The sequence below is a fragment of the Melozone crissalis genome, unplaced genomic scaffold (genome assembly GCF_028551555.1).
Source record: "Melozone crissalis strain CALT ecotype California unplaced genomic scaffold, PUWL_Pcris_2 ptg000036l_1, whole genome shotgun sequence".
NCBI classification, from domain to species: Eukaryota; Metazoa; Chordata; class Aves; order Passeriformes; family Passerellidae; genus Melozone; species Melozone crissalis.
This window is the reverse complement of record NW_026535814.1, coordinates 9,316,659-9,344,488: the sequence shown is the minus strand read 5'-3', so window position 1 is coordinate 9,344,488 and position 27,830 is coordinate 9,316,659. Positions and strand designations below refer to the sequence as shown.

At 37.6% G+C, this 27,830-nt stretch overlaps 1 protein-coding gene across 2 annotated transcripts in view; it reads right to left on the bottom strand.

Annotated features, from left to right (window-relative positions):
* Nucleotides 1-27,384, bottom strand: part of TTC33 (tetratricopeptide repeat domain 33) — a 43,560-nt gene extending 16,176 nt beyond the window's left edge. Inside the window, exons 1-3 of one of the 2 annotated variants that reach the window (XM_054283480.1) lie at nucleotides 27,348-27,384; nucleotides 26,933-27,161; nucleotides 3,372-3,453 (exon numbers count right to left, since the gene is read on the bottom strand). In XM_054283480.1, the coding sequence (XP_054139455.1) occupies nucleotides 3,372-3,453; nucleotides 26,933-27,153 (303 nt within the window). In that variant the 5' untranslated portion in view covers nucleotides 27,154-27,161; nucleotides 27,348-27,384. Of the gene's footprint in view, nucleotides 1-3,371; nucleotides 3,454-26,932; nucleotides 27,162-27,282 lie in introns of both variants that reach the window. The other variant, XM_054283479.1, reaches the window with a different exon arrangement.
* Between the last annotated feature and the right edge of the window lie 446 nt (nucleotides 27,385-27,830).

Here is a 27,830-nt window from a genome sequence, read left to right as displayed (position 1 = left end):
ATGCAGAAATGAACGAGCATAAACATTTACTTTCCAGTCATTGCTCTTGCAATGGGGAAACAGCTAAGGCTGGTGATGAAGTATCAAGTATGTAAAGTGACAGATCTTGCATGCAAAGAAAAGTGGACCCCTAACCTCTCAAAAACCATAAAAAACTTTTTAAATGGATCAAAGAGTAGCTGAGAGCAACAGAAAAAAATCTCATCAAATTCTATGGTTTTTTTAAGCAATTGAGCAATTCCACAGTGATCCATGTGATTTTCTGGAAATACACTTACTTCAAATAACTTTGACAACTAGGAACTTTAAACACTATTTCTGCTCTTCAGAAGTACTGAAAGACATTTGTCCTACATCTGTTAAAATACTTTAATAAGGTCTTTGAGAACTTACCACAAACATTTACAGATTCCTACAGTGCCATTATCATATTTATCTGAGCTGCAGTATTGAAAATGTTAAGTTTGCTGTTGAGAAAGGAAATACCCAACATAAGGTTATCCTAATAAATGTAAGGGCATAAGAGATACTCAAGCCTGTGCAAAACAAAATCCACTTCATCCTCCAATGCTAATTCTCCAACAGATTTTCTTCATAACATTTTCTCGCTGATAGAAAATTAATACAGACCATAAGGAATCTTTGCATATTGCACAAAGTCTTTCCTAACATGAATCTCCTCCTCTAGTATGTGACACACATATCAAGACAGGGGGATTTTTACAGACCCAGAGCTGGTCAGGCATTTCTGACGCTGCTGTACAGTTCCTCCAAAACATTTTCACTGAGCTACACTGTAATAGCTGCAGTATTTGTGCTGGTATGCTGGACTGGAACAACACAGTCAGCTCTAAGACTGTATCTCTTGAATACTGGCCACAATATTTTTTGAATGAATTACGCATTTCTGTTTTGGCAAAAGTGGATTTCTACAGCTCACATCAATGCTTTTAGAAATACAAAGGTATCAAATTACACATTCTACTAAACAGCTTCCAGTAAGCATAAGTCATACTGCAAAAAAAAATCTGCAATAATTATTTGCATGTATGAAAGAGACGTTACCAACTGAAACATTACATGTTTTATTAAAAAGATTCAAGAAATAGTTTTATAAATGTGTATTTTGTACACAAGCTTTTCTTGTGTTCTCATTCACATGTAACAAGAAAGTACAATCAAAGTACTCACAATACAAGAAAGTGAAATCAAAAAGAAATGGTGCAACTGCTAAGAATTGCTCTTTTTCCAGAAAGAAAGCAAAGGTATGGCAGAAGAGAGGGCTGGGCTCCTTCAGCGTTTTTTTTCAGCTTTCATTATTCTCCACTTGTATCATTAGACAAGAACAGATAACTCACAAGATGAATCACAGTAACAGAGCTGTTTCTCAGTTCCTCTTGGTCGGCAGAAAAGCTGTGTGTCTCTAACTCACCTTTGCCATTTTGCTGAAGTACAGGGACTGGGGAGCCAAGTAACCAACAACCCCTCAGAACTATCATCTGGAGCACAGATTGAACCACATTGTAGCACTCACCTCTTTGGATAATTCACTGCATCATAGCTTCAGTCCAGGTAAGCTTACACACGTCACAGCTGTCCTACTATTTTCAATGTGAAAATACTTACTTTTGGTGTAATTTCAATTAAACAGAATGCTTTTGGAGACCTATCTTAAATTCTTGCGTTCACATAAGACCATAATAAAAACAGTTACAAGGGAGCTTTTGACTAATTTATCCTGCTGAGCAGAACTGCTCTGAAATTTTTAACAGCTTTCTGTTTATTCAAAACAGAGTTAAAACTTTAAACTATGATAAAATTTACCAATACCATCTTCACATCCTAGCAGATGTGAAGACCTTCTTTACTAGTAAAGTTAAAACTTAAACTTATAAAGGAACAGCTATGTAAGTTAACACCCTTTAGAGCAATCTGGAGTGCTGCTAATTAAAGCAGAATTGCATTATCCTGTGTCTTCCAATAATGCATAATCCGGATTTGAAATTCCTTAATACATAGCTCTGCAGATACTAGAAATTGACACATGAACAGAAAGCATTGAAACAAATTTGTTGAAGAAAAATTTTCAAGCACTTCTAAACACAGAGAAGTCCCAGGCCAAAGCTTGCTGGAGCCTGGGAAAAGGATCAGGAGAGTAGTATTGCTACATGTTCATGCCATTTGGGCAGCTCTTTTCCAGCCATTCCACTAGTCTAGACAGATCTTTCACTTACACTAACACTTATGGTTGTGTAAAATACTTCTCCCAAAATGTGTTAAAGAAAAACCCTTAAGCCATAAGAATCTCTCAAACCAAAAACATAACCTAGTAAGAGCTAAACCTTCTGCAGCTACATAAAGCAAAAGCATCCTTCAGAATGCATTGTCTTGAAATGAAGTCATGATTATTCTATTAATTCTTTTGCAGAATCAAGCTTTCTTCACCAGACAAGATGACTGTGAGGAGCAAATGTGGTAATACCCATCAGAGAAAGCAGCCACCACACCTTGGAAAAAAACCAGCATTGGTTCTTGGGGGCTGTTGGGGTTTGGGTTTTTTGGCTTCTTTTTTGGGGAAGTAGGGGTGTTAGCGTCCTGATTGGGGGTTTTACACAATAAAGAATTAGAGTAACTACAAAGATTTTAAAACTAAACAGTACAGCAAACTTCCTAAAAGTTACAAAACACATTCACCAATTTTTTTTTCTCTTTTCCTCTCTCCCAAACAATTAGCTTTTCAATACCATTTGCTGAAACTCAAGAGGCACAGCTTATGGGGCCTCTTGAGATGCTTCCTACAATCCAGAGGGTGCCTATGGGAGTCACAAGAAAGCTGGAGTGGGACTTTTACAAGGGCATGTAGTGATAGGACAAGGGGGAACAGCTTCCAACTGAAAAAGGGCAGGTTTAGAGGAGATACTATGAAGTATTTTACACGACTGATTTATCTATGTAACACTTAATACAAAACCAGATTGAAGCAAACCATTTGCACACAGTACCCATGTTTAATACTGACAGTAGATAGTATTAAACCCAATCTTTAGAAAGAGCAGGCAGATTTTTAATGGTCAGATTTGCTAATCTATCACACTAAGGCTCTCCTTGATCCCTCCCTCCAATATAATTTTTTTCTCTGCAATGCAGCAATCCAATTCCAACCCAACAAAGATGTTTACTCTAGCTGGCTGGGATAACAGCATTATTCCAATTTCTGTTAAAAGACACCCTGTTAGTTGGTAAAAATGAAATACCCAAATTGTGTTGCAGTTCCTGCGCACAACAACTAAATAACACTGCCCAGTACTTGCTCACAAGCACAATGTTTTCTTTTCTAATTTCTAAACTGGCAAAGAATTGTCATGTCTTACCTGTGATTTCATCTCATAAAGTGTAGCATCCTCTGGAGTTAACTGAAGTGCTTCATCCCACTTGACAAGAGCCTCTCTGTACCTGTAGTTAAAACAATATTACAATGTCAGCATATTTAAAGGGACTGGATATTTCTTTTTATATCCTGACATTGTCCTTAAGAAAGTGCCATGGAATATGATTAGCATTAATAATTTTTCTAATTACTTGCCCATAAGAACTGTTTTCAGGAACTGGGTATTTTCTGTTCTGATCAAATGGATACTAAGTATTACTACAGAACCGACCTCAAGTGAACATTGGAACACTGGAACCTGAGATAAAGCTTAATGACTTAAAACTACAAATCTTGAACTGAGTCCAATTTCCCTCACTGTCAAAATCACCCTTAGCCAGGCATAAAAAATATATTCTGAACTCAACATGCCATGATACAGTCATAATTTAAAACTTCTTTTCCATTCTTAAAAGCCTACATTTCTGCACTGTAAGATAATGTAAGATTCTAAAGACATATAAACAACTTTGGTGTACAACTGTAAGAAGGAAGTGGATAGTAAACAGCTATACTGAAATCACTTTTTGGGAGAGCATATACCATGTTGCTCTTTCCTAGGAGAAAGAACAAAACAGAAGAGTTAACTAAAACCAATAAAAAGTAGTCTTGAGCAAACCGGTAAAACTTGAACCACAATGAAGAACTGTATAAGAATAGTGAAATGCAATTACAGACTTTCAGCAATAAAGGTGGCCTTTCATCAACATTAATGAGTCTGTGGGGTTATCACATATTCTCTAAACTTCAAAATCCACATTTATTATGGAAGTGTGTGTGAATGCCTGCATTTATATAAATTACACTGCAAAGATCTGAAAACAGTTACTCTTGGGAGATACACATGCTTCAATTTTAATATAGTATAGGTAAAACTACAGCAATTTTCACACGCCCTTCATATGAAACAGTTTTTATCTTCCCCTACTCCCCATTGTTCCTTCCCTTTCCTTTCCCTAGTTTTCAGTCCTCTGGGCTGTATTACAGCTGCAGGTTTGCCAGAGAAGTCACACAAAGACTTCAGAAACTTCTGAATCAATTCAGAATAGAAAAACAGACTGGAAAAGCAATGCAACTGAAGTCAAACTCTCACTATGATTCAGGTATTATTAGATTGTAAATTACGCTAATAAGTGTGATATTTGAATGCTAAGCAAAGGATGTTTCAATAAATTTTCACATTTCCTCCAAGTTTAGGCACCAGCTGCACATTTTTCATCTCAGTTCATGTCCCATGGGCAGGTGCTCACCCTAAAGAAAACATCATGACATTTTCCACATGCCTCAATAGAAGCGTTATGCTGCTATTTACTTAGTGGGAACTATTTTGGGACAAGAAGATTATAGTTTAGCTCAAGACCTAGCACAGATTTGCAAATAAAGCCTACATGAATAAGGGTCTTCAGCTCAGTTAGGTGGTGTCCTGGCCATGCAGAAGGTGCAATATTGTGAGTACAGAAAAAAAGTTTAGTTACAAAAAATTTTTGGAGAACAGAGAAATTATAGTAATAACATCAGGAACCAGAGAGGAGAGACCAGCACTGGCATTCTGCAAGTAAAAAGATGTAAGAAAAGAAGCTGCATTTCAGGAACCTTCGTTTTTACTTCTATGAAGGGAACAAAATTGCTCAAAGCACCAATCTGAATGTGATAAAACTCAAAGCAAGAATCTGCTAACTCTGAAAGAAGGATCAAATATAAGCTAATATCCCCCAAATCCTGCTGGGTTTTGCTGCTGATTTGCCAACAGTCTGCCAAGAGAATAAAGATGGACAAGGGAGAAAAAGTAGTACATTCACAGAAACACTATGCTACATGTGTTTCTGCGTGTGAACAGTAAATATGTATCTCTGCCTGTGAGCCTCAGAAAGTGTGATCCAAGAGAAGGAAGAACAGAATGACAGAATCACTTCCCAGACCAAGAAGACATCAGCAGAGGGCTGGTGAAGGAAAGGCTCCACCTACACAGGACTGCTGACTATCAGCTTTCAGTCTGCAGATACCCACAGGCCTGGGAAATTGTCTTCTTATCAGTGGACTTATTTTCTTCAAAAGGTCTGATAAAACATGTCTTCTCTATTCTTTTAAATACTCAGAAAAAAAAAATCTTTCTATTGCAGCTCCAGGAGAAACTAAGGATACTGTCCTTACTAAGAAAAAATGAGTCACTGTTGCTTCCTCCAGAAATGCAAATTTAGGAAAATTTCTTTATATGATGGTAGTCCATTAATCAAAGAATGTTCTATCTTATTCTTCTGAAAGAAAAGATTACAGAAAAGATTATATTAAATATCAACCACCATTCTGAAAAAGATTGCTAGGGCTATAACATAAGATTATAAAATCAGTATTCCAGGAAATGTTTTATGAAAACCATAAACCTTGGCTGAAATAAGACGGGAGTTAACACACGGGTAGTGTTGCAAAATAAATAATTTTAAAAATAGATAATTTTACTGTTTCCCAGGATCTTTTTTTTGAGCTGAACTGTACAGCTTTACCACTGTACTACACCATTGTGAGGAGAAGTAGTTTTGAAAAGGAAAGCTTTGATATAAATATGACATCTGCTTTGGCCTTGGAGCATCTGTCATTTAAGGGGAGGCTCAAAGGAATCTTACCATGGTGCAAAATTACCCAATTTGGAAGTGGGGCAGGCATTCAGAAATGGAATCAGACTCTTCTCAGTCATGCCCAGTGACAAGATAAGAAGCAATAGGCACAAACTGAAGCACAGAAAATTCTGTTTAAGCATATCTCCATCACTGGAGATATTCAAAACTCAACTCGCAACATCCTGAGCAATTCACTGCAGTTGACCCTGCTTCAAGCAGGAGCCAGAGTAGAAAAATCTTGAGTTCACGAGGATTTTATGACACTAAGATATTAGCAAAATCAGTGATCATGATTTATGGTATTATTGTCTCTTGGCTAAATGAAAACCAATTTTAAGCAAAACATAAACAGACAAAAAATAGATCCATTAATTTTTAGATCTCTGGGATGGCTATAAAAATCTATCTATTGTAGCAGTAAAGTCACAGAATTCTAATAATGCACATAACCTGTTTTTAATAGGTTATGAAAACAGTATTTCCAGAAAAATTAAAACCCTGATGCATACGTTCATTATAACTAAGCACCTAAACAGTAATACAAAGCATTGTTAAGATAAGACTATAATACTTTGAAATGTAGAGTTCCTGTTACGTGAGTACCCAGACACGGCATACTTATCTACCCAGTGATTTCAGCCAAGTAGTATACTTCACTACAAAAAACTATTTTACAGTTACAATCAGAATTTAATTAGCATTTGCTCTTCTTTATTGCAAAGCCTGAAAAAGAAATAAATTACTGACAACTGGATACATCTGCAATGGCTTCAGGACAAAAGACCTGATAGATTTAGACATTTTTTATTTAACAGGCCATAAAATCCCATAGCTCCAGTACCCCTAAAGTACTGGAACTGCTCTCTTTAGATGTGCTCCTGACCATCTGGGAGCTGCAGAAACTTGGCACTTTTTCTACAGCTTGCCAAACTTTTGAAACAAATATCTCGTACTTGCACTTAACTTTTTCAACACCACTCATGGGAAAAACAGGATCTCTTGAACTCTTAAATAAGATCATTAAAACAGATTTAAAAAAATGTTTGAGGCTTCTTGGTAAAAAACCTATCATTCAGATTACACAGAGATCAATTTTTGAATCACATACATAAAATGGTAAAAAGCAGCACCACAGCTCATGAAGGATTTAGAGTTCTATATTTTTACTCTCAGGCTTGCTACAGGCTGATGCTTCAGGAACAGAGTGAGACAGGACATAATCAGAACGACACTGAAAATATCTGCAAATATAGTAAAAAGAGGAGATGGCATCAAATTCAGATAAAATGAGACATATCCGCAGGAGAGAAGCAGAGTACAGGAATACGGAGTCAGGAGAAGACATGAAGACACCTAAGACCTGGGATTTCTTTTAGACTTGGATGGATAGTCCCACAATCAAATGTTACAGGATAATGAGGAAAAACACAGACAAAGCTAAAAAAGGGACATCAAATTTTAAAAAGAATATGCCTAATTGTCAAATGATCACAGAGGAGGAACATGAATGGTCTGTAGCCACCAGCAATACCATCTAGAACAATTTTAACCTATGCAGGGTCAAATTCAGAATTTGTTGGAAACCAGAGGAAAAGAACACTAGTAAGTAATTATATAGACTACACAAAACCAGAAATGAAAATTAAAGCAGAAGTTGATTACAGGAATAAACTTCCCTTTTTATCCTGGGAGATGATGCAGGCCTAGACTCTGGGAGAAAAGATATAAACAGGTAAATGTGGAAACTAAGAAGGAAAAAGGAGAATGAACGTAACATGGCTTTTTTGTTTAACATGGTTTAAAAACTTAATATTTCTCTAACACAGATTTTCACAGTAAAGTACTTCCTCTAGTGGGGATGAGGAGGGAGATGTACAGCACTTAGTAGAATCATTTACAGAAGAACAGTTCATCAATGAGCAACAAGAAGTTGTTTGCTTAAACACACATAGAAAATTTATTTCCACAGCACATACAGCCTGATAACAGTCGTAGGATTAGTACACCTTACTACCTTGCTTCATCTGAAGTTTTAGCAACTTCCCAATTTTTTGTCAGACAATTCTGACGACTATTGGTGAAACATGCTCACTGCAGCACAAAAACATGGCCATTTTGTGATAAAGTGTCAAAGGTCACTTGTGATTAGGTAAGAAAAAAACAGCTGTTTTATTATCCACTAAACCTTTCAACAAAGTGTTTTAATTTAACAGTCTCAGTTAGATGTGGCTACACAAGAGGTGCATGCAATTCTTCAAAGGCCATACATGTGGGTCTTACCCCACAGTAAAGGAGACATAAACAAACTCACTGCAGCTACCCTTTGAGAAGATAAACTCTTCTGAATTGACAGTGGGGCAAAACAGCATGAACATACCTGAAGCACATAATTTCAAATCACACATATTGAGAGTTACTATTCTTGCACACATTAGACCATTTAAAATCAGGACATTAACACCTGGACACTTGCAGTGTTCAAAATGAAAATACATCTGGTTTATATAGTGAGCACACAGCTCTGTTACATGTGAATCAGCTGAACATACCATAAAATTAAATAGCTACACAAGTATTTCAGACACTTCTCTCTCCCAATGACTTCCACAGAAAAGCAGAGAGGAATTATCATTTCATCATGTGCCAAAAGCAATTACCATCCACCATGACAATGAACTACAAGACCAAATTTTTCATGTAAGCTCCACTCACCAGTTTCCCAATTTTAATTCCAGCCACAAATGTAAATATGGCTCATTTCTATCACTGTATCTCATAGGCAAATGCAGTTTGGAAACTACCTTTGTCAAAGAAAAATTGTGAAATACAATACTGGAGAAAGATAAACAAGTTAATATAAAAAAATCAAGTACCCTAAAGCAAAAGCCACAGAATCAGGACTCTGGTACAATCTCTGACACATGGCCTCTCTCACAGGAATAACAGTGAATTTCCTCAAACATGATATGAAAAAGTAATCTCAAAAAAATTACTCATTACTTTTTCACAATCACTTTCTTGAGACACAGGAATGGAGTACATTACAGTAAATAATTAAAGCAACAAATACAGACAAGATGGGGTACATTACAGTAAATAATTAAAGCAACAAATACAGACGAGATGGGGAGTGAGCAAACATGTCTCTCACAAGTACATTCCACACTGAATTGTGAGCCGAGGGCTCTGCTGCCTTTGACTTACTTTACCCCATTCTTTACAACCTGGTCAATCACTATTTCATGCTCCACCCCACTCAGATACCTCGCTTATCTGTAAGCAGACAAGAAAATTTGCAACACAAATGCAAATTTTCATTCCCAGGCCATCAGTGTGTGCAATTTCAGGGCTTTGTTCCCAAGGGAGGCTTTGGGAAGCATGCATGCATGTGCCTACACTTGTCTTTAGTCTTCAAAAATGACACCATTACTTAAGCTCTGACTGAAGAGAATTATATAGTCGGTTAACAAGCAAGTTCAAAGCACATGTTTTTCCTTTAAAAAACCCTTTTTGTTCTGGGAAACAGAACAAGTAATTTGCATATTACTGAAAAAAATCTTAGTTAAAAGACACCAGTCATATGCAAAACTCTATATACTGGACATTCTACAGCTTTGTTTCTGACCTTGCTGCAGATCCTGGACTTGGCACTGCTACTTCATATTTTTCTCTCAAAATATGGCTTTAATAGAAAACTTATATAACACAGAGGAGTTTACTTACCTGCAATAAGATTACATCATGCTGAGTGTCAGAAGGGCTACAAATACACTGCTAATCATTTGCAGTAGTCCTGAGAACTTGATACTGCACTTTTTAAGTGAGAATAATATCTCAAGGTCTTGCTAGAAGCTGTTAACTCAGACACCAGAGCATTATTCAGAGTGCAGGACAGCAACTCCAAGAAATTATACTTCTTTCAGTTAAGTAGTGGTTTTTCTGGTTTAGTTTTGTCATCAAAACCACAAGCTTTCAATCAGAAGTGACTACTGTCATTGACTGGATACCTGCTTAACTATAGAATTATTAACAGACAGACTGTGGTGAGAAGTATTTAGGTTTTTACCATGTAAAAATCTGAAGGTGCAGTATGGATAAATGTTTGACCTTCAGGACAAGACAAAAGAAATAATCCATTTCTGCCTGTATTCTATTAACACTAAACTGTCAATTACAAAATAGAACACAAAGATGTGTAAAAATGCACAAGGAAATATCTTAATCCACCAGATAGCAAGCAACATTCAAGAACTTCTCTATAGACAGGCAAACCTTTTACCTGTATTTCTCCAATATCTATAGCTGCAAGTTAGGTACATATCTGTTTTCTATTTAGAAAGGCAGTGCTAACAACAGACTTGCTGATACAGAGGAAACAACAGCTATATGCACATACTGGAAGTCATATTAGAGTGCTTAAGAACAGCAATTGTCAAGACATTCCACACCACTGAGAAATATTCTCATGCAGTTAGTACATTGTATAAATAGTGTTCATTTACAAACATTAAAAAGAATAAATATTAATTACATTCATATAGTTAAAATTCAGTTACAAATGCTTTTATGTTCAACATTAGTATCAGATTAGACCACAGCTAGTAAAAAAGACAACACCTAAGAATCCCTCTACAGGGTCTAAAAGCTGTATGCTTTCCCACCATCTATGAACATGTGGAGTGCTTTGTTAAAGACCAAACTTGCAATTTAATGTAATTAGTATTGGGTATTGAAAGTCATTTCACAGATTAGAGCTCTGTAGGAAGCCCAAATTCACAGGGACAAACAGGAGCAGCATGAAAATATAAGAAGGAAATCAATTTTTATTACACCTCAACCTGCTATTTTCATTATCTAAGCAGTAAGAACTGACTATCCTAACCCTGCAAGCTTCCAACTAGAATCAATTGTATTGTTTCAGTAAAATCAGTTCACTATTGTAGTATTCTAAACAGAAGCTGCAAATTAATATAAATCAAGTATTAGACATTGCAGTAGCTGTAGTATTTTAACTATTCACAGAGAAGTAACACATTTTTATTGCTGGAATGAAATTCTAAATAGAAAGCTTTAGTTCTTCAAAATATTTTCAACAGCAGTTCCTCTGAAAGCAGCAAGAAGGAAAAAACTGTTATGCTGCCTTTGAAGCAATATTCTGGTCTTGAGAACCACTTGTTCAGATACCCTTTAGACACACAGTAGTAGATGCCATAATGATAGCTGTCAATTCTTTCGCTGTTAGCTGTGAAGATATTTATTCTTTTTAAGCTTTTAATTATTTGTCCACAGATAGCAGGCAGTTCTCACTTACTTAACATTATGATCCTAACACTTCTCAGAAATCTGACATAGAAATTAAGGCTTCGAGTCAATAAAACAAAAGAATTTATTAAATGCTGGGCTTAAAACACCAGCATTCCTCTATCTTTCTCAAAATTGTTTACTGCCAAATTATGATGTTCAACATAGGGTATTAACATTACAAAATATTTTGGGAGAGATGATTCAAGAAAACAACAGTCTGTTCATATTTTAATCTGATCAGTTCCATCTCACCTAGTTGACATGCTTTTGTCATCTGTGTTAAATAATGTAATTTTGCTTCATTTTCTTTCTTTCTATTACTTACAGCCTCTTTACAATGTTTTCTGATGAATAATAATGACAAAAAGTTATAGACAAAAACAGACAAAAATACAAAGATAGGGGAAATGTATACTTCTCTAATGTATTTTCATACTTGAAAGGCAATTTTATTTTTTCATTAAAATTCCACTAAGTTAAGTAGGCAGGTGCTCTATAAACCTCCTACACAGCTGAAACTACTAGAGAGTACTGATTTCAAATGACTACAAAGTACTAGTCAGCAATAGCCATGAAGTCTCCTGAAATAAGTAAAATATAGATGTCTAATGAACAGAACAATCTGTCTGCAAGGACATACTATACATAGATATACGGACTGTATGGATACTGGGCGTCATTACCTAGAATTAAGGAAACTATCACAGTTCTAAATCTCACAATAACCAAGAACTCATCCACATGAAAGTGGAAGAAGAGCAGCAACTTTTCACTACCAGCACTACCACCAGGCTGATGGTTTTGGCTGGCACTGTCATTTTGCACAATAAAGCAATGCCTGTCAAAAGAGGAACAGCAAGAACTGTTGGAACTGTCTATTTCAATGTTTTTTCCACAGTACAGCACACAATGCAAAATAAAACATTAAAGATTCAACAGAAGATGAACATATCAGATGTTTTTATCTGCGCTGACTACTGGATAGGAATACTTCAGTGACTTGTTCAGATTATCCCATGCTTCTGAATTCCAACTTGTAAAATCCGTTCTCCCTCTTAGTCTTAATTTATGACTCAAATCCTATGTTCCACCTAGCAGGAAACATCTACAAGGAATATTTTGAGTTCTGAAAGATAGTACCACCAAGAGATTCACAAGACACTTTCAAGAGAGCAAACAGGGCAACAGACAAAAGATTGTTGTGAAAATGGTTTTTTTCCCTTCTGGGGAAAAAAAAAAAACACCAAAAAGGAAGCAAAACTTCATAGCTTCCTGCATTCTGGACAACAGACCTGTGTCTCAATTATAAAAATATGCCCTTTAACATATACTCTTTACACGTGAGGTTGATTGCACTGATAAAATGAACATACTTAAGTCTGACTTACAAAAGTCTATCTCTACAATTCCTTTTCCTGAATTTATGACTCTACAAACTCTAACAGCACCAATGAATGCTCTTTAACTGAAACATATACAACCTCACCTTGGTGGTTTTTTCCCAGTTTTCCTCAATATTTATGATTTTTCTCTCTCAATCTCAATTCATTATCAGAATAAAGACCAAAACTAACCCTCCCAATCAGTTAAATTAAATAAAAACCAACAAATTACGCAGAAAAAAAGGACCAGGTTAAAGATTTTTCATACTTACACAATGTTTAATGTAATAATACCATTAATTTGTATAAAACTTCCTTAGTTTTTATTACAGCAATTCCGCAAATTAATTAGGACATTTTAATTATTTTTGTTCAATTTTAGTATCAATTTCCTTTTTTCTTTATTCCAACAGCACTTCTAAATTTTTTCCAATATTGCTTGCAATTCCCTTCTCACTTTGGAAAAGGGAGAAAAATAATCTCTTTTCTTTTCTCACAAAAGAAATCAGTTACAAAAATAAGTAATTTCTGAAATCTTACTCATTCAATTCCACCCACGATATCAAGAATTATCAGAATTCTGCCATATTTCTGAAAGGCAAATGTTTTCCAACAACTCTGCAACCTTCTGGTAAGTCCTTAAAAGTTGTTCTGCACTCTCCTCACCTACCTCAGTTTACTTTCCTGTCCCTGCTTTGCACCAGTTTAAAAGCTCTGGTTCCTTGAAGCAAATCAACAGCCTAATCAAGGTTATGACCTGTCCAACAGTTTGTTTTAAAGTACCAGGCAGCTCCCTGGTGTAGTTCTCCATTTGGAGAACTGCACTGGAGAGTGTTATACTGGAATCACACGGCAGAATTACTTCATCAATCAAAACAGCTGTTGTGATAGTAATGAAACTCAATGCATTATAAAAAAATGCATTTTAGGAAACAGCATCCTATCACTTTCATACTCAGAGCTCTGCAAAAAAACTTTCTAATTTGACAGCAACAGGAAGATGGTGTAGCAGGCACTGACAAAAACAAAATTTATTTTCTGGACTAGAAAATTTTCATTTCAATCTCAGCATGTGATCCTACCCCTAGAATGCTATAAGTACACCTTTTCGTTATCAAGCCCCTATTTCAGTTCTTTTTGAGGTCTCAGTAAATATTAATCAAATTCAAATCAAAAATGCTCTTTGAGGACTGGAAATTGGAACACTTAACTGAATGACAGTTTAAATCTATTTTAAAATATACAATATTTCAAATATATCCAGGAAAATAAATTATGTGAGCAACACCAGGAAAGGTTAACCTTCTGGCAAACAGATTACTTTCACTCACAGCCTAGAATAAAACCAACATAAAACATCTATGTCAACATCCAAATTCACTGAAGGCGGATTTATCGTCACAAGAGCCAATTCCCAGGAAAAGAAAAGTTTGTATTAAATCTTCCAGACAAATACAGCTTACTGCAGAGAACTCCTGGCTGCAGACTCCTTTCATAAGTCTATGCTATTCAACATATTTAACAGGTGTCTCCTATTTTTAACAGTAAAAACAGGACTGTGGAGCCAGCTGAATACAATCCATTATTCACTGCCAAGATCTCTTATCCAAAGACTGTCGCTGAAAAAAACCCACAACTATGAAGTGCATTTTGTTTAAATGTAGTTTCCTAATTTTTGCCGAAGACAAAATGCTTAAGCCATGCATGGTCTACTACACTGGATTTCTACTGCCAGGTGACAGGTCAAAGACAAAACATAATAAAATTTGTTTTTATTATGTTTTTATTATTTGCTTTAATAAAATTTATTAAAGCAAAAAATTGCTTTAATACTTGTCATTTAGTTGCTAGAGCCAGTAAAACTCCAGAGACTGGCACGAAAATATATCCAATTCGTTATAAGAATGGCAGCCTGTAAAAATTATTAATTAGTTTGAACTGACTGCAAAATAGCAAACTTCACTTCTTCAAAAAAACAAAAGGAATAAAAAGAAAGAGAGGAGGCTTGCATTACCTCTTTCACTATATGTTACAAGTGTACTGGACAGCATTCATAGGTGGAAAGGTATGGTTCCTGTCTAAAACATCTGAATTTCAGTATTTAAAAACAACAGTATAAAATTGAGGATGATACTCTAAATACTGAGTCTTGACAATGTATTTTAACATATTGTCATGTTAGGACTCTCTCTGCACCCACCCCACATCAAAAAAGTGTACTTCAGTTTGTACTGCTAAAATTGTAGAAAACTGCTAGTAAAATCCCTATTAAGTGACTTTAGGGAATTAGAAGTAGCTTGTTCACAATCTAACGATGGAAGTGAGACAAAAAGACTCATTTGAACACAGATGAGTGTTTTGTAAGTGTAACAAGTGCAAACAAATTCACAGATAACAATTACAAATTTTATGGGCAATACAGCAACGTAACACAGACAACAGCTAGACAACATAATAGCATAAATGAAATAACTTCTCTCCTCTTCCCCTGCTGTTTGGCCACTCACTCCCATTTTTCTGGCTATTTTGTCAAAAGCATTTAGGAACCAGATCAGAAGCAGCAACCAGAAAGAGACTGTTTTCCAGCCAGGCTTCCTCTGCAGTGCTGTGACTAACTGGTACTTTGAGTTTGCTTCCCCCAGGGTAAAAACAAAAAAAAAATGGGACCATGGCAAAGTAGTGGAAACGAAAGAGCAGCAGAACTGGGTCACATTGACCCCCAAGTCAGATTGCAGTTTATCCAGTGGTAAAACTGCAATCTTTGACCAGGTACTTCCAAACAACCAAAGCTAGGGAGAAGGCACACATCACCCTGGCTTTTGATTAGCTCAGCCCTGACATTATTTAACAACTGTCTACAAAATTACTGCATTGCTAACTGCCACATAAATAAATCAATGGGACAAAAAACAATAGAGGAAGTCAAGATACACAATAAATAATATTTATAAATTTGATGTCCACATGTTACTTTACAGGACCCTTCCAAGCAGTCATTCTTGTGGTAGTAGTTAATGTTATGAAGTCAATTCATTAACAACATCAAATATTTCTACAATGTAAACTGAGAATACACGACTCTCAATTTTCCCCATTTGCTTTTTGAGTTAACCCTTCAAAAGACTTGGCTGAACAAGATGTTGATAGAGAGTTTTGATTCTAAGTCTTTACTGCCAAGCATCATTTTTAGTTTAGGGATACTTTCACAATATGCCACAGGATATGGAGGACATTTAGGGAACTATAAGACAAGCTGACATGTGTACAGGAACCAAGACCTTATAACAAAGTACACTGCAATATCCTGCTTCTGTAGAAAAACACTGAACCAAATGGGCAATTACAATCCTTTAAAATCAGTACATTTTAATTTTGGAAGATACTGACAATGAGTACACATCATGTTCAGTAAGGACTGGGCAAGAGATACTAAATTACTATTTCAAAATTAACTTCCATGAATAACAGAAACAGTTAAAACAAGGGCAGTGGAGGGGGATATTATCTTTGTCAGCAACAATAACTAGACTTAAAGAGCAACTGGCCAAAGTTATTAAATTAGGAAACCACTTAATTTTTTTCCCTACTGCTTCCCCTATGAAGAGAAATAATATTAAGAAAAAAATATTTCTAAACACAAAAGTCTCATTATTCAAGTAAAATCAATTTCATGTATTTAACACTAGATCTGAACAAAAAGCCAAACAACAAAACCATCACTTAAAAAAAAGATATGACCACATTTTACAGTATCCATGTTATAATACATGATATAATTAATACAGGGGACTCTATGAAGGAAGTGCAAAAGGCCCCAGTTTGTATTTCTCTATAAAAACTGCTTAGATTATTAATGTAAATTACTAGGTTTTGCTAAATTGCACTATGCTAGGCATATAAATAATATAAATGCCTACATTTAAAAGCTGCATCATTAGAATTCCTAACTGAGGTTATAGGCAAAATCTCTAAGCTCAAACATGTTCTTTAACCTGACAGGTAGACTTTTGCATCCAAGAACTCACATAAACCTCTACCTGCCTTCTACCAACACTGACCTGCTAGCAGAAATTGATTTTTGCAGGATGGCAGTAGTGCTGGCTTTACTCCCACCAAGTCACCCATTTTAAAAGACAATCCCTGTCTCTGGCAGTTTATTCCACTAACATGCAGGAAGAGAAAAGGAATGAAGACAGTTTCAGAAATCAAGCCAGCTGTCAGATACACTCACACTGAAGCACTTCACCTCAACACAGCACTTGGCAAGAGAAAAAAAATTGCGCCAGTAGCGCTCTGCTAGGTACACTCATTGTCCCTCATAAGCAGCAGAAGGTTGTAAAAGTTCATGTGGCAAAACATCTCAAAAACTGGCAGGTGGATATAAACATGAGATTCAAGGAAAATCAGACTGCCAGACAAATTAAGTAAAAAACTGTAGAGTTAATTACTCCACTTTTGTATACTGTACAAGGCTAGAAATATGCCAGCCCATGTGCATTCACACATTCTAATTTTTCAAGCACAGCTATGATGTGAGTGATAAAAATTAAATGCAGAATATTATCATAATGAGTGACGAAAATAAAAGTAATGCAATATCAATATTTATATTTTTATGTAATTTATTTACAGTCCAGTGTGTGATATAGTTAAGAAGTACCACAGAGATATTCTGGGATTAGATGCAACTGTCCTACTGGGTCATAAACAAAAGGAAAGCATGTTAGGAATGGGACAAAACAAGAGGACCAGCAAATAATGTTAAAATCTAGAAACTATTAGTTACTGCCTATAAAAATCTGAGACAAGTATTCATTCATATATATAGAGAAAGGATAGAAAATAGAATGAATACTCTACACAGAGACATTAACATATACATGAAAAATTAATACATACTGATGAAACACATCAGAACCTTTTTTTTATGCTTCTTTGGTTCCAGTAGCATTCTCTACATATTTAAGTATGAGCAGAAATGGTAAGTAAACAGACATATTTTTGAAGAATTTGCTTTAAAAAAACACTGCACAAGACATATCCAGTGAAAAAACACAGCTTTTCATTTATAAAATTCTGTAAATTACATTTCATGCATAGAAGGAACAGACCCTCTAGACAAAGGCAGGTGACACAAATTACCCTTCCTTCACCTCCAAAAAAGCACTGATAAGCCCAATTCCTTTCACGCCTTCACCTGTGTTTAGGTACCTCACCTGAGGTGTATACAGTCACCACACAGGCTGTACATCTTTCTCCTCACCCTGTGAAGAGACCTAGAATAAATACTGATTCTTGTCCCGGCTGACAACAACTGCCTAAGCTATACAGGATCATACATAGGCTCCAAATAAATTATACTTTCTCTGAATAAAAATATAAATATATCTATAAAGACATATATAAATGATTCTACAGTCTACAGCTGGAATATTCCTTCTGCTTCTGTTTACAAATACACACATACATAAATATGCACACAGATGGCTAGTATGGTGTCACATTTCAATATCCTCAAGGAACAACAATTCTAACAAAAAAATACTCTCAAAACTATTCAAACTCTGGGTACAGCTTAAATAATCTACAATTCTTGCACTCACTCTCAGAAAAATCTGCACTAAATTAGTAATAATTTCATAACTGAACTCCTGCTTTGACAAATAATAACCAGATGTTGGAAAATAACATTTCCCAGAACGAAAAGAAAATAGCTAATTTAAAGATAAATTACAACTTAAACACGAATAACTACTCAGGCAGTCTGCAAAGAACTTCCTTCTCAATGAAAGGGGCCAGCTAGATGCATCACCAGGAAGCAGCAACTCCATCAGTAAGTGATGAACAAAATAAAGCTAGCAATAAAAATTAACTTAGACAAAATAATGAATGTCTTACTTTACACAACAGCTTACAGGATGGTTTTAAACACTGCAAAACACTCTCTGCACTTTTTTAATTCTGTAGAAAGGTTATGAGGCCTGAAAAAAAATCCATACATTCTGACTAATAAGAGAGAAGCTGTAACATGCTTTCTCCAAAAAACAAAGGTACAAAGTCTGTACTTGTTCAGTCTTTTGTGTTTCAGCTCATGTGTTCTGCACCCAGGACTTCCAGCTTACACACCCTTTGTCTCTTTAGTGAGCATATGATGTGTACAGCATTGCTAAGGAAGTGTAACAGTTAGGAAGTTTTATATAGACACAATACAGACACTAATGCTAAACACAGAAAAACTTTAAAAAGTGACCAAGTACTTTGACTAGAACTCCTGACAGTTTTAATCAAGCCCCCATTTGCAGTGTATAATTTGACTTACAGTGTGAAATCTACTTATGTTCTCTGCACTTTTGCATGACTGACCCAAGAAAACTCTCAATCAAATAATTACTGATGTTAAAACTTTTCATTTTGTCTGCAGAACACTGGTACTGGTAATTCACTCTGAAGGATGCAAGCATTACATATAAAAGCTAATTGTACCTGGTATGCAAATTACATCCAAACTCATACTAAACAGTTATTTTCAGCCTACAAGGAATAGTAGGCATGAGTACTTACTACATACTTCAGGTTTCATTATAAGCATTTTCCAGCAATTTCTCCTACACCTAATCATAAAAATCCAAACTCTGTAGGGCTTTTAGATTACTCTGATGAAAGAGTCAACGCTGCCAATATACTGTAACAGCAGCCAAACAGAAACTTAAGACTTTATTCTTGAAGCCAGACACTAAAGTTCATAGACTCGTAGACTATCTACTGAATCAGTCCTTTTAATTTTTTAAATTTAAAACACATACTTGCTTTAAATGAGATCAGTTAGCAGAGATGGTAAGAAGGCAGTCCAGTTTTTTTGTTTCCTCACCGAAAGTATTCCACCAAAGATACCTGTACTGGTGAATCAAAATTTAAAAAGCCACAGGAGCTACCTTCTGTGTTCTAAATTCTGAACTTTTAATGAGATATACCTACAAAAAGGCCAAGATTGGAATGAAACTCCAGAGATCATCTAATCCAATCAGCTCCTCAAAGCACAGTATCAACACCATTCTCCATCAGTCTGCAGGCTCCCAGGAACCATGCTCTGTTGTCAAAACCTTTCAAGTGCAGTTGCAGATTCTTTGTGATGACACCAACCAGCTCCTGCAGTACTCTGAGATGGACCCCATGAGGTACCATGAACTCCTATACATCAGGTTCATCTAAACATTTTAGTCTGACTCACAAAGGGTAAGTCTTCCTTGATCCAGACTTTCCCTGTCATCAGTTGGACGTGGGGCTCCTGAACGAAACACAGCAAGGACCAAGGCAAAGCAGACAGTGAGTGCTTGCTCTGCATCCTTTGTCACTAGATTCTCCACCCCCGCCAGTAGAAGACCCAGATTCTTCCTTGTTTTCCTTCTGTTGCTGATACATCTGTACAAGCCTTTCTTCTTGCTGCCCTTCACATCCCTCCCCAGAGTCAACTCCACACAGGCTGTGGCTTCATCCCTGCCCCTGCATACTCAGACACACAAGTGGCTCACACAACTCTGCCCTCACCTCTTGTAAATTTCCATTTTAGATCTGGATTTTGTCAGGGGCTGCCTACATATCCACATAGCACTCTTACTTACCTTTTCATGATTTCATCAGGAAAAACTCCTATTGAGTTTAGAGAGAAAACTTGAAACAAATGCTACCTGCTCTCCCTGGATTCCTCTTCTCTCAAACACAACCTCTTTTTTCTAGGCTACTCTGTAATGTAACTCAGCTGATTAAACTGATGAAATGTTTTTGCCAAAAACAGCTGCTGGGATCTTCTGGGAAACCTCTTTATTAACACGGTATTATGTAAGTACCATCAGTTTTATTGACTGAAACTTGAAAGGCAATTTCAACACAATGATGTTGTGTATCCTTTGCCATCTTAGTTGCATCAAAATGAATTAGCAATATAATCTGAAAACAATTTTATTATTCATAACTGATTTTTAATCAAGTACTTACCATAATCTAAACTGAAAACACATGGGTAAATGGAACAAATGCAACTGCTAAAATCTGCTCCACCCGACAGACATATTTTTTCAGTAAATACTTAAATTACCACTACACTAAGCATACTTTCTAAAGGTGTGTGCCTCATCATCTGACAACCTACAATGTCTAGTGAGAAAAACAAACTCAATTATAGTGAATATAGCTAAAGAATCACTAACTACACATCTGGGAGTCATGCTGGCATTCACATCAGAGAAAAATCTCAGCTGCTAAAATGTGGAAAAAATGACCCTTCAGAAAAGTTCCGTTCTTTTCAAGATTAGAAAATTAAGCAATTCTAAAAAAATTAATCCCTCTAGAAAAGTAAACAGTTTCATGAAAACTGGCCTGCTACCTGGTCTAGTCACTGCACTTTGACATGTCCTTGTTTAATTTGCTATTGCAAAAGCTAAGGGAAATAAAAAGTAAAATATTATTAATCAGTCTAATCCAGGCACCAAATGACAAAGTGAAAGAAGTTTTTTTTAATATAGAGGAAGCTCTAACATAGGAGTGTTCCAGCTGAAAACATGACCTTCCCAATCAAGATGGAAATTTTTACTTTTTTAGCGCAATAAACATCATCAGAAGCGAGAGCAGTATTAACTTGTATTTGACAAAACTGAAAAAAAAACCCCACAAAACATTGAGAATTTTAATCCGGCAGCATCTATTTCCAACAGAAAACTTGCACCTCTTCAGGGCCCTGGAGAAGAGTTCTATCGCCACTTGCTGGGCAGCTACAGAAGTGTGAGGCTTGAGAACAGCACAGGGACATTGGCAGAGCCACTGCACGGACAGGCAACCCAGGACACAAGTCTGACACAAGTTTTTCTTCCTGCTTTTAGCTCCCACATGCCATGTGTTTAAGGACATCATACTTCACTGTTTACCTGCTCCTCAACCATTTCTTAACTGTGTGGCCAGAGCCAAAGGCTTTCCTCCCTCCCAGTCAAATAACACTGCAATTGCAAGTTCCTGTGTTCAAAATACTAAGGCAGAACATGTGAACTTACATTGGATTTCAAACAGTTTAGGACTACCAACACCAAAAAAAAAAAAACACCAAACTCGATTGGGGTTGCTGGGTTTTGGTATTGCTTTCAGTTGTCTTTTTTTTTAACTCCAGTGTATGTGAGCACATCCATATTTGGTGTCTCAAGATGGATAATTCACCAGTATTTCAAGTTTCCTATAAGGAAAAAAATTGTCCTCTAGAATATTCTCCATACTTTCCAGCACCAGACAATACTCTGTTTATAGAAATCACAGAATACCCTGTTGGCAGGGATCCACAAGGATCATCAAAGGCCGCCTCTCTGCCCTGCACATGACAGTCTAAAGAATAGCCCCATGTGCCTGTTCCCAAAAGACTGTGTGTATGTTTGTATATATTTGTTTCCCTGCTCCTTCTCACACATCAAAAGAGCATACAAATGTGATACTTCTTCCACACATCTGCCTTTTCTTGCTGCTCTGAAAAGAGAATCAATTTACAAGCCGCCTTCAACACTGATCAAATTGTGTTACTTATCAAATTTCTAGGTCAGAATCTCCTTAGCAGTGTTTTTCACAGTAACACCCCCACTGTGATGATCAATTTAGTTTAACACATTTTTCTGGTAGACTCAATCTTTCTTCCATCCCACAAAAAATGCAAAATATGGATCAGAAACTGTCATCTTCATCACTGTTTTTCTTCTGTTTGTCTGTCTCAGCTTACCAGGTTCATGCACACACACATTACAGCAGGTACAAATACTCCTCAAACAGTTCCATGAAAGCTGAAAACCCACAGAGGGTTTTCACCACTTCCTAAACATTCCCCCACTGCTACTCCCAACTTTGACAGCAAATAACACAGGCTGCATAAATTCTGGTGCCTGAGAATCTCATTCTTTATTCCCTCCCCCAGAGAAGCACTGAGAACCCAGTGAAACACCAAACTGAGATCTCACTTTTCCACACAAACAGGCTTTTACGGTGTACACAGACAATAACAAAACCATGGTGGAGCTTGTAACACCATCACTGCCTCCCCTTACCCAAAAAGTAAGCTGAGCAGACTAATAAAACATAAATGTGGTAATGACTATTCTAGCTAAGTAATAGTGGGTCTGCTTATAAAATTCATTATACTAATTTCTGCCATGTAAGTTACCTCAGAGTCTCTCCACCATAAGAAATTAATTTATTACTTTCATTCTTTCTTTTTTTTCCGTCCCCTGCTTCTTCACAAGTTTTTCTTCTAGGATCCCCTTCACTCCACAATTAACACCAACCAAGAACCAACCTACCTTTGTTACTTTCTAGTGCTAGGTCTTTGCTTTTCTTCTAGAACGCTACACAATCCAACCCAGATTTTTTTTTTTAACTATTAGCACACTCTGATATTTCAGGACACAATCCACCTTAAGTATATAATTATTTACATGAGTCTGCTTTTGCTGTACAAATGCGTATTTCAAGAAATAAACCTACATGGTGTAGGCCTGAACACAATCACAGCAACCACTTTCTGTCAGAAAGAGTAAAACTTATGTGAATTTTTTTTTTAAAGAGAAAATCTGTCTGAAAGTTATGTACCCCAACAGCACCATCACTGCCTGAACTGTAGGGTGTGCTGGAGTAACAGATGGAAGCTCCAAGTTCAAGTGGGAATTTCTGTTGAGCCTCAGTTATGAATGGTAATTTCTTTAGCATACCTGTTGTAAGCCATTGAGACTTACTCAGCAGTTCCTATAAGCACTTCTGATGAGAGACAGTCCTCCCTAAATTCACAGAAAATGCTTACATTGCTACTTATGGATGGGTGAAGCTTTTGTATTGTTTTCTAACTGACACGTAATGGAGAACTCAGTTTTTAAGACCAAGTGAAGATATCAAAAGCATCAAAAATTACCTGCTGTTCAGTATGCCCCCAACATAAACCACATCTACAACAGAATATCTGCCACTCTCTCTGTCAAGAGACTTACTGCACTTTAAAAAATACACCAAAAAAACCAAAAAAGAACATAGAGAAAAGATAGACAACATCCAAAGTTAAATACAAGGGAGGCATATGTATAACTGAAGACAGAAATAAAAAAAAAAATCAATCTGTTTTATATACATAATTACAGGATGTACTAAGGATTCAAGATTAGATAAAAATATTTAGCAATCTCTGTATTTCAAAAAGATAGATTAGATCTATCTTATGTAGACCAATCTGTGATTTATTTCTGGTGTTAAAAACAGAGATATTAATTGACTATTAATTTGTACATTCTGAGTTTTCAATTATTAACATTAATGTAACCCACTTATGCAACTACTGCATGAAATCTATTGATTAATACAATGGCAGGATGCTTAAAACTTATTAAGTTTAACTTGGTTTTAATTTAAACCCAACTTTAAAAGGCTTCAAAATTTTATTCAGAAATTACATGCCTCAGGAACACAAAAGAATCAACTGAAGTCACTCACTGAACAGTGTCACTATTTAAAAGAGGAAACTGTTAAAAGACTAGTTAAAAGAGGAAACTGTATTTAAATATTTGAAAATAAGCCTTTTCTCAAAGAGATTTTGTATTTCTTTATTACTTTTTTTTAAAATCAGACCCAATCATACTCACAGTATGTTTATTATGATATATAAACTTGCCTGGATTAAACTTCCAAGTTGTTCTCTCTTCCACATCACCCAGGAAACACTTTTTTTAGCATGATACTTGTTAAGACAAAAAGTTTAGCAGCACAGGAGCAACTACTGACATCTTGGTAATATTTCTACCAGGAAAATAATATCTCTGATCTGGGACAATAAAGATGCTCTTAAAAGTAAAGGAAGGATAAAAATTCACATGTCAAAGAACTCTGAAGATTTTAAAGGGACTGTTCTCAGAACTGTTTCTTCCCCCTCCAGTGAAGATCTGGCCAAATTATCTAGCTGATGCACAATTTACAGTCCACCTCTCCCTCTTCTAACACACCTCAACTCCAAAAGGGCTTTATGCTTGAAGCAAAAGAAGACAATGGAATCACTCTTGCAATATCCTTCCAGAACTGGCAAGCTCCCAGTACTCAGAGGGCACTCACAGCAGTTCTCTGTACCTGACTTCACAAAGCACTAGGCAGATTAGCAGCGCATCAGCTGCTTGGCAGTATTGGCCTGGGCACTGTGCACAGGACACTAGGCTTACTCTCAGTAAGGGAAAAAAGACTTTTTCCAGAATGGCTAAAGAGTTACTTATGGTATGGCTTACTACCCTGCATCCTATTTACCCTTTCATCTTTCAGATCCAGTCAGTTTTTCATCTTTCAACCTCTGTAATCACAGAATCACTGGGTTGGAAGAGACCTTCAAGGTCATGGAGTCCAACCCATGCCCTAACACCTCAACTAAACCATGCCACCAAGTGCCACATCCAGTCCTTTTTTACATACATGCAGGCATGGTGACTCCACCACCTCCCTGGGCAGACCATTTCAGTACTTTATCATTCTTTCCATAAAAAACTTTTTCCTAGCATCCAACCTACATTTCCCTTGGTGCAGCTTAAGACTGTGTCCTCTGGTTCTGTCAGTGCTGCCTGGAGAAAGAGACCAAACCCCCACCTGACCACAGCCACCTTTCAGGGAGTGGCAGAGAGTGATAAAGTCACCCCTGAGTCTCCTCTTCTCGAGGCCAGCTGGCAGCAGCACCACTCACCATCGTTCTCTGGGCTCATCCAGCCAGTTCCTAACCCAGCACAGAGTGCTCCTGTCCAAGGCGTGGGCTGCCAGCTTTTCCAGGAGTGTGCTGTGGGAGACAGTGTCAGAGGCCTTGCTGAAGTCCAAATAGACAACACCCACCAGGCAGGTCACTTGGCCATAAAAGGAGACCAGGATGGTCAAACACAACCTACCCCTCCTAAACCCATGCTGGCTGGTCCGATGCCCTGCCCATCCTCTAAGTGCTGCATGATCACACTCAATATAAACTGCTCCATCACCTTACCAGCTACTGAGGAGAGGCTAACAGGTCTATAATTACCAGGATCCTCCTTCAAACTTTTTTTGTGAATGGGCATCACTCTGTCCAGCTTCCAGATATTTGGAACCTCACCAGTGAGGCAGGACGGTTGGTAAATTACGGAGAGCAGCTTTGCAAGCTCATCTGCCAGCTCCCACATCACCCTGGGATGGATCCCATCTGGTCTCACAGATTCATGAACATCCAAGCAGCTCAGCAGTTCTCTGACTGCCTCCTCCTGGATAACAGGAGGACCATTCTGCTCCCTGACACCATCCACCAGCCCAGGAGGACAGCTGTCCTGAGGACAAGCCATCTTCCCACTAAAGACTGAGGCAAAGAAGGTGCTAAGCACCTCTGCCTTCTCCTCACCTGCAGTAACAAAGTTCCCTCCCACATCCAGTGGAGAACAAAGGATGGTCTTGCCCTTCCTTTTTGCCATTAATATATTTGTAAAAACTTTTTTTATTATCCTTTACAAAAGCTGCCAAATTAAGTTCAAACTGAGCTTTGACCTGCCTATTTTTTTTTCTACACGCCCTAGTAAGTCCCTTAAATGCTTCCTGAGAGAGAGACTTGACCCACCTTCCAAAGATGATATTTTTATATTCCTAGGAATATTATTAATTCTAATTCCTAAGTTCCCATCCAGCCTGGATGTCTGCCTCATCGACTCATCTTTCAGCACGCAGGGACAGCCTGTTCCTGTGTCCTCAAGATTTCTGTTTTGAAGCACGCTCACCTTTCCTGGGCTCCTTTGTTTTTAAGGGCTTCCTCCCAAGGAACTCTCTGATAAGTCTCCTAAAGTGGCCAAACTTTGCGCTCCAGAAGTCCAATGTAATAGTCTTATTGATGTTCCCCCTAATTTCACCAAATATAGAGAACTCTATAATCTCATGATCACTATGCCCCAAGTGGCAATCTTTGCTGTTGCTGTTATGAGAACATGCAAAAATAAGAATGGAATATATACTTTGTTTCACAGCTGATAACACCACCAAAAACAAAAACTTATTTAGTACCAGACAGTAAGGGCAGAATATAAGAAATTATCACTTTTCAAATTATGGAAACTATCAATGCAGATACTAGGAAATTACTAGTGTTTAGAGAAAGGATTAAAATATCATGAAGCAGCTTTTCAGTCAATGAAAAAAGAGTAAGACAACATTAGTACCTCCTATTTTCAGCCAAATTTGCACCTTCATCCTTGAGCTCCTTACTTTTCCTTACACAATCTTCTAAGAGAACTTCCTTTCTCCTCTTAGCTGCGAGCACCCAGGTAGCATCACCATCGTCACCCAGATCCTTGTCATCCGCAGCTTCTGCTTCGAACTGCTGAGAAGTAGCTTTTGAGACCTTCTCACCAATCTTTCTCTTCCACCCAAAAGAAGCCATCTGGAGAACTAGGAAGAATGCATTTTAAATAGTTAGGTAATTTTGCTTTTAAGTACACAGCAGGACAATCACCCCTCGCTCATCTCGAAGCTAAAGCAGTAGCACAGCGCGGCACTCCCCCACACAGACCTGACCCGACCGGCTGCACTGAGCTGTCCCTGCGGCGCGCAGGGCCCGGAGGCCCGCGGCGGTACCTGGCGCTGCCGCCGGCCGCCTCTCCCCGCTGGAAGCGCCGCGCCAGGAAGCGGAAAGGCGGGGCGGCACGGCAGGAATCGGGCAGGAGGAGGAAGGAGCGAGGGCAGCGGCGGTGCCCGTGGCCCCGGCAGGGACAGCCGGGAGCCGTAGTTCGCCCGGGCCGTGTGGATCTCGTGAGGCGCCCGGCGGCCGCCCCGCTCCTGTGCGTAGGCGGCAGCGGTAGAGAGCCGGGCCGGAGGGGACAAAACAGCCGGGCCTGGGAATGCCACCGCCCGCGGTGCTCGAGTGTCACCCGGGGACAGGTATGGGACGGCGGGAATGTCCGCCGCCCGTGCCGACCGCCCTGGGACAGCAGCCACGCACCACGGAGAGGCGGCTCCGGCCGGGAAGGGGCAGTGAGCCAGGCTCACAAGCACGGCTTTTTACACGGGGAAAAAACCGCCACCACAACTAAACACACACAAAAAAAGCCCCAAAAAACA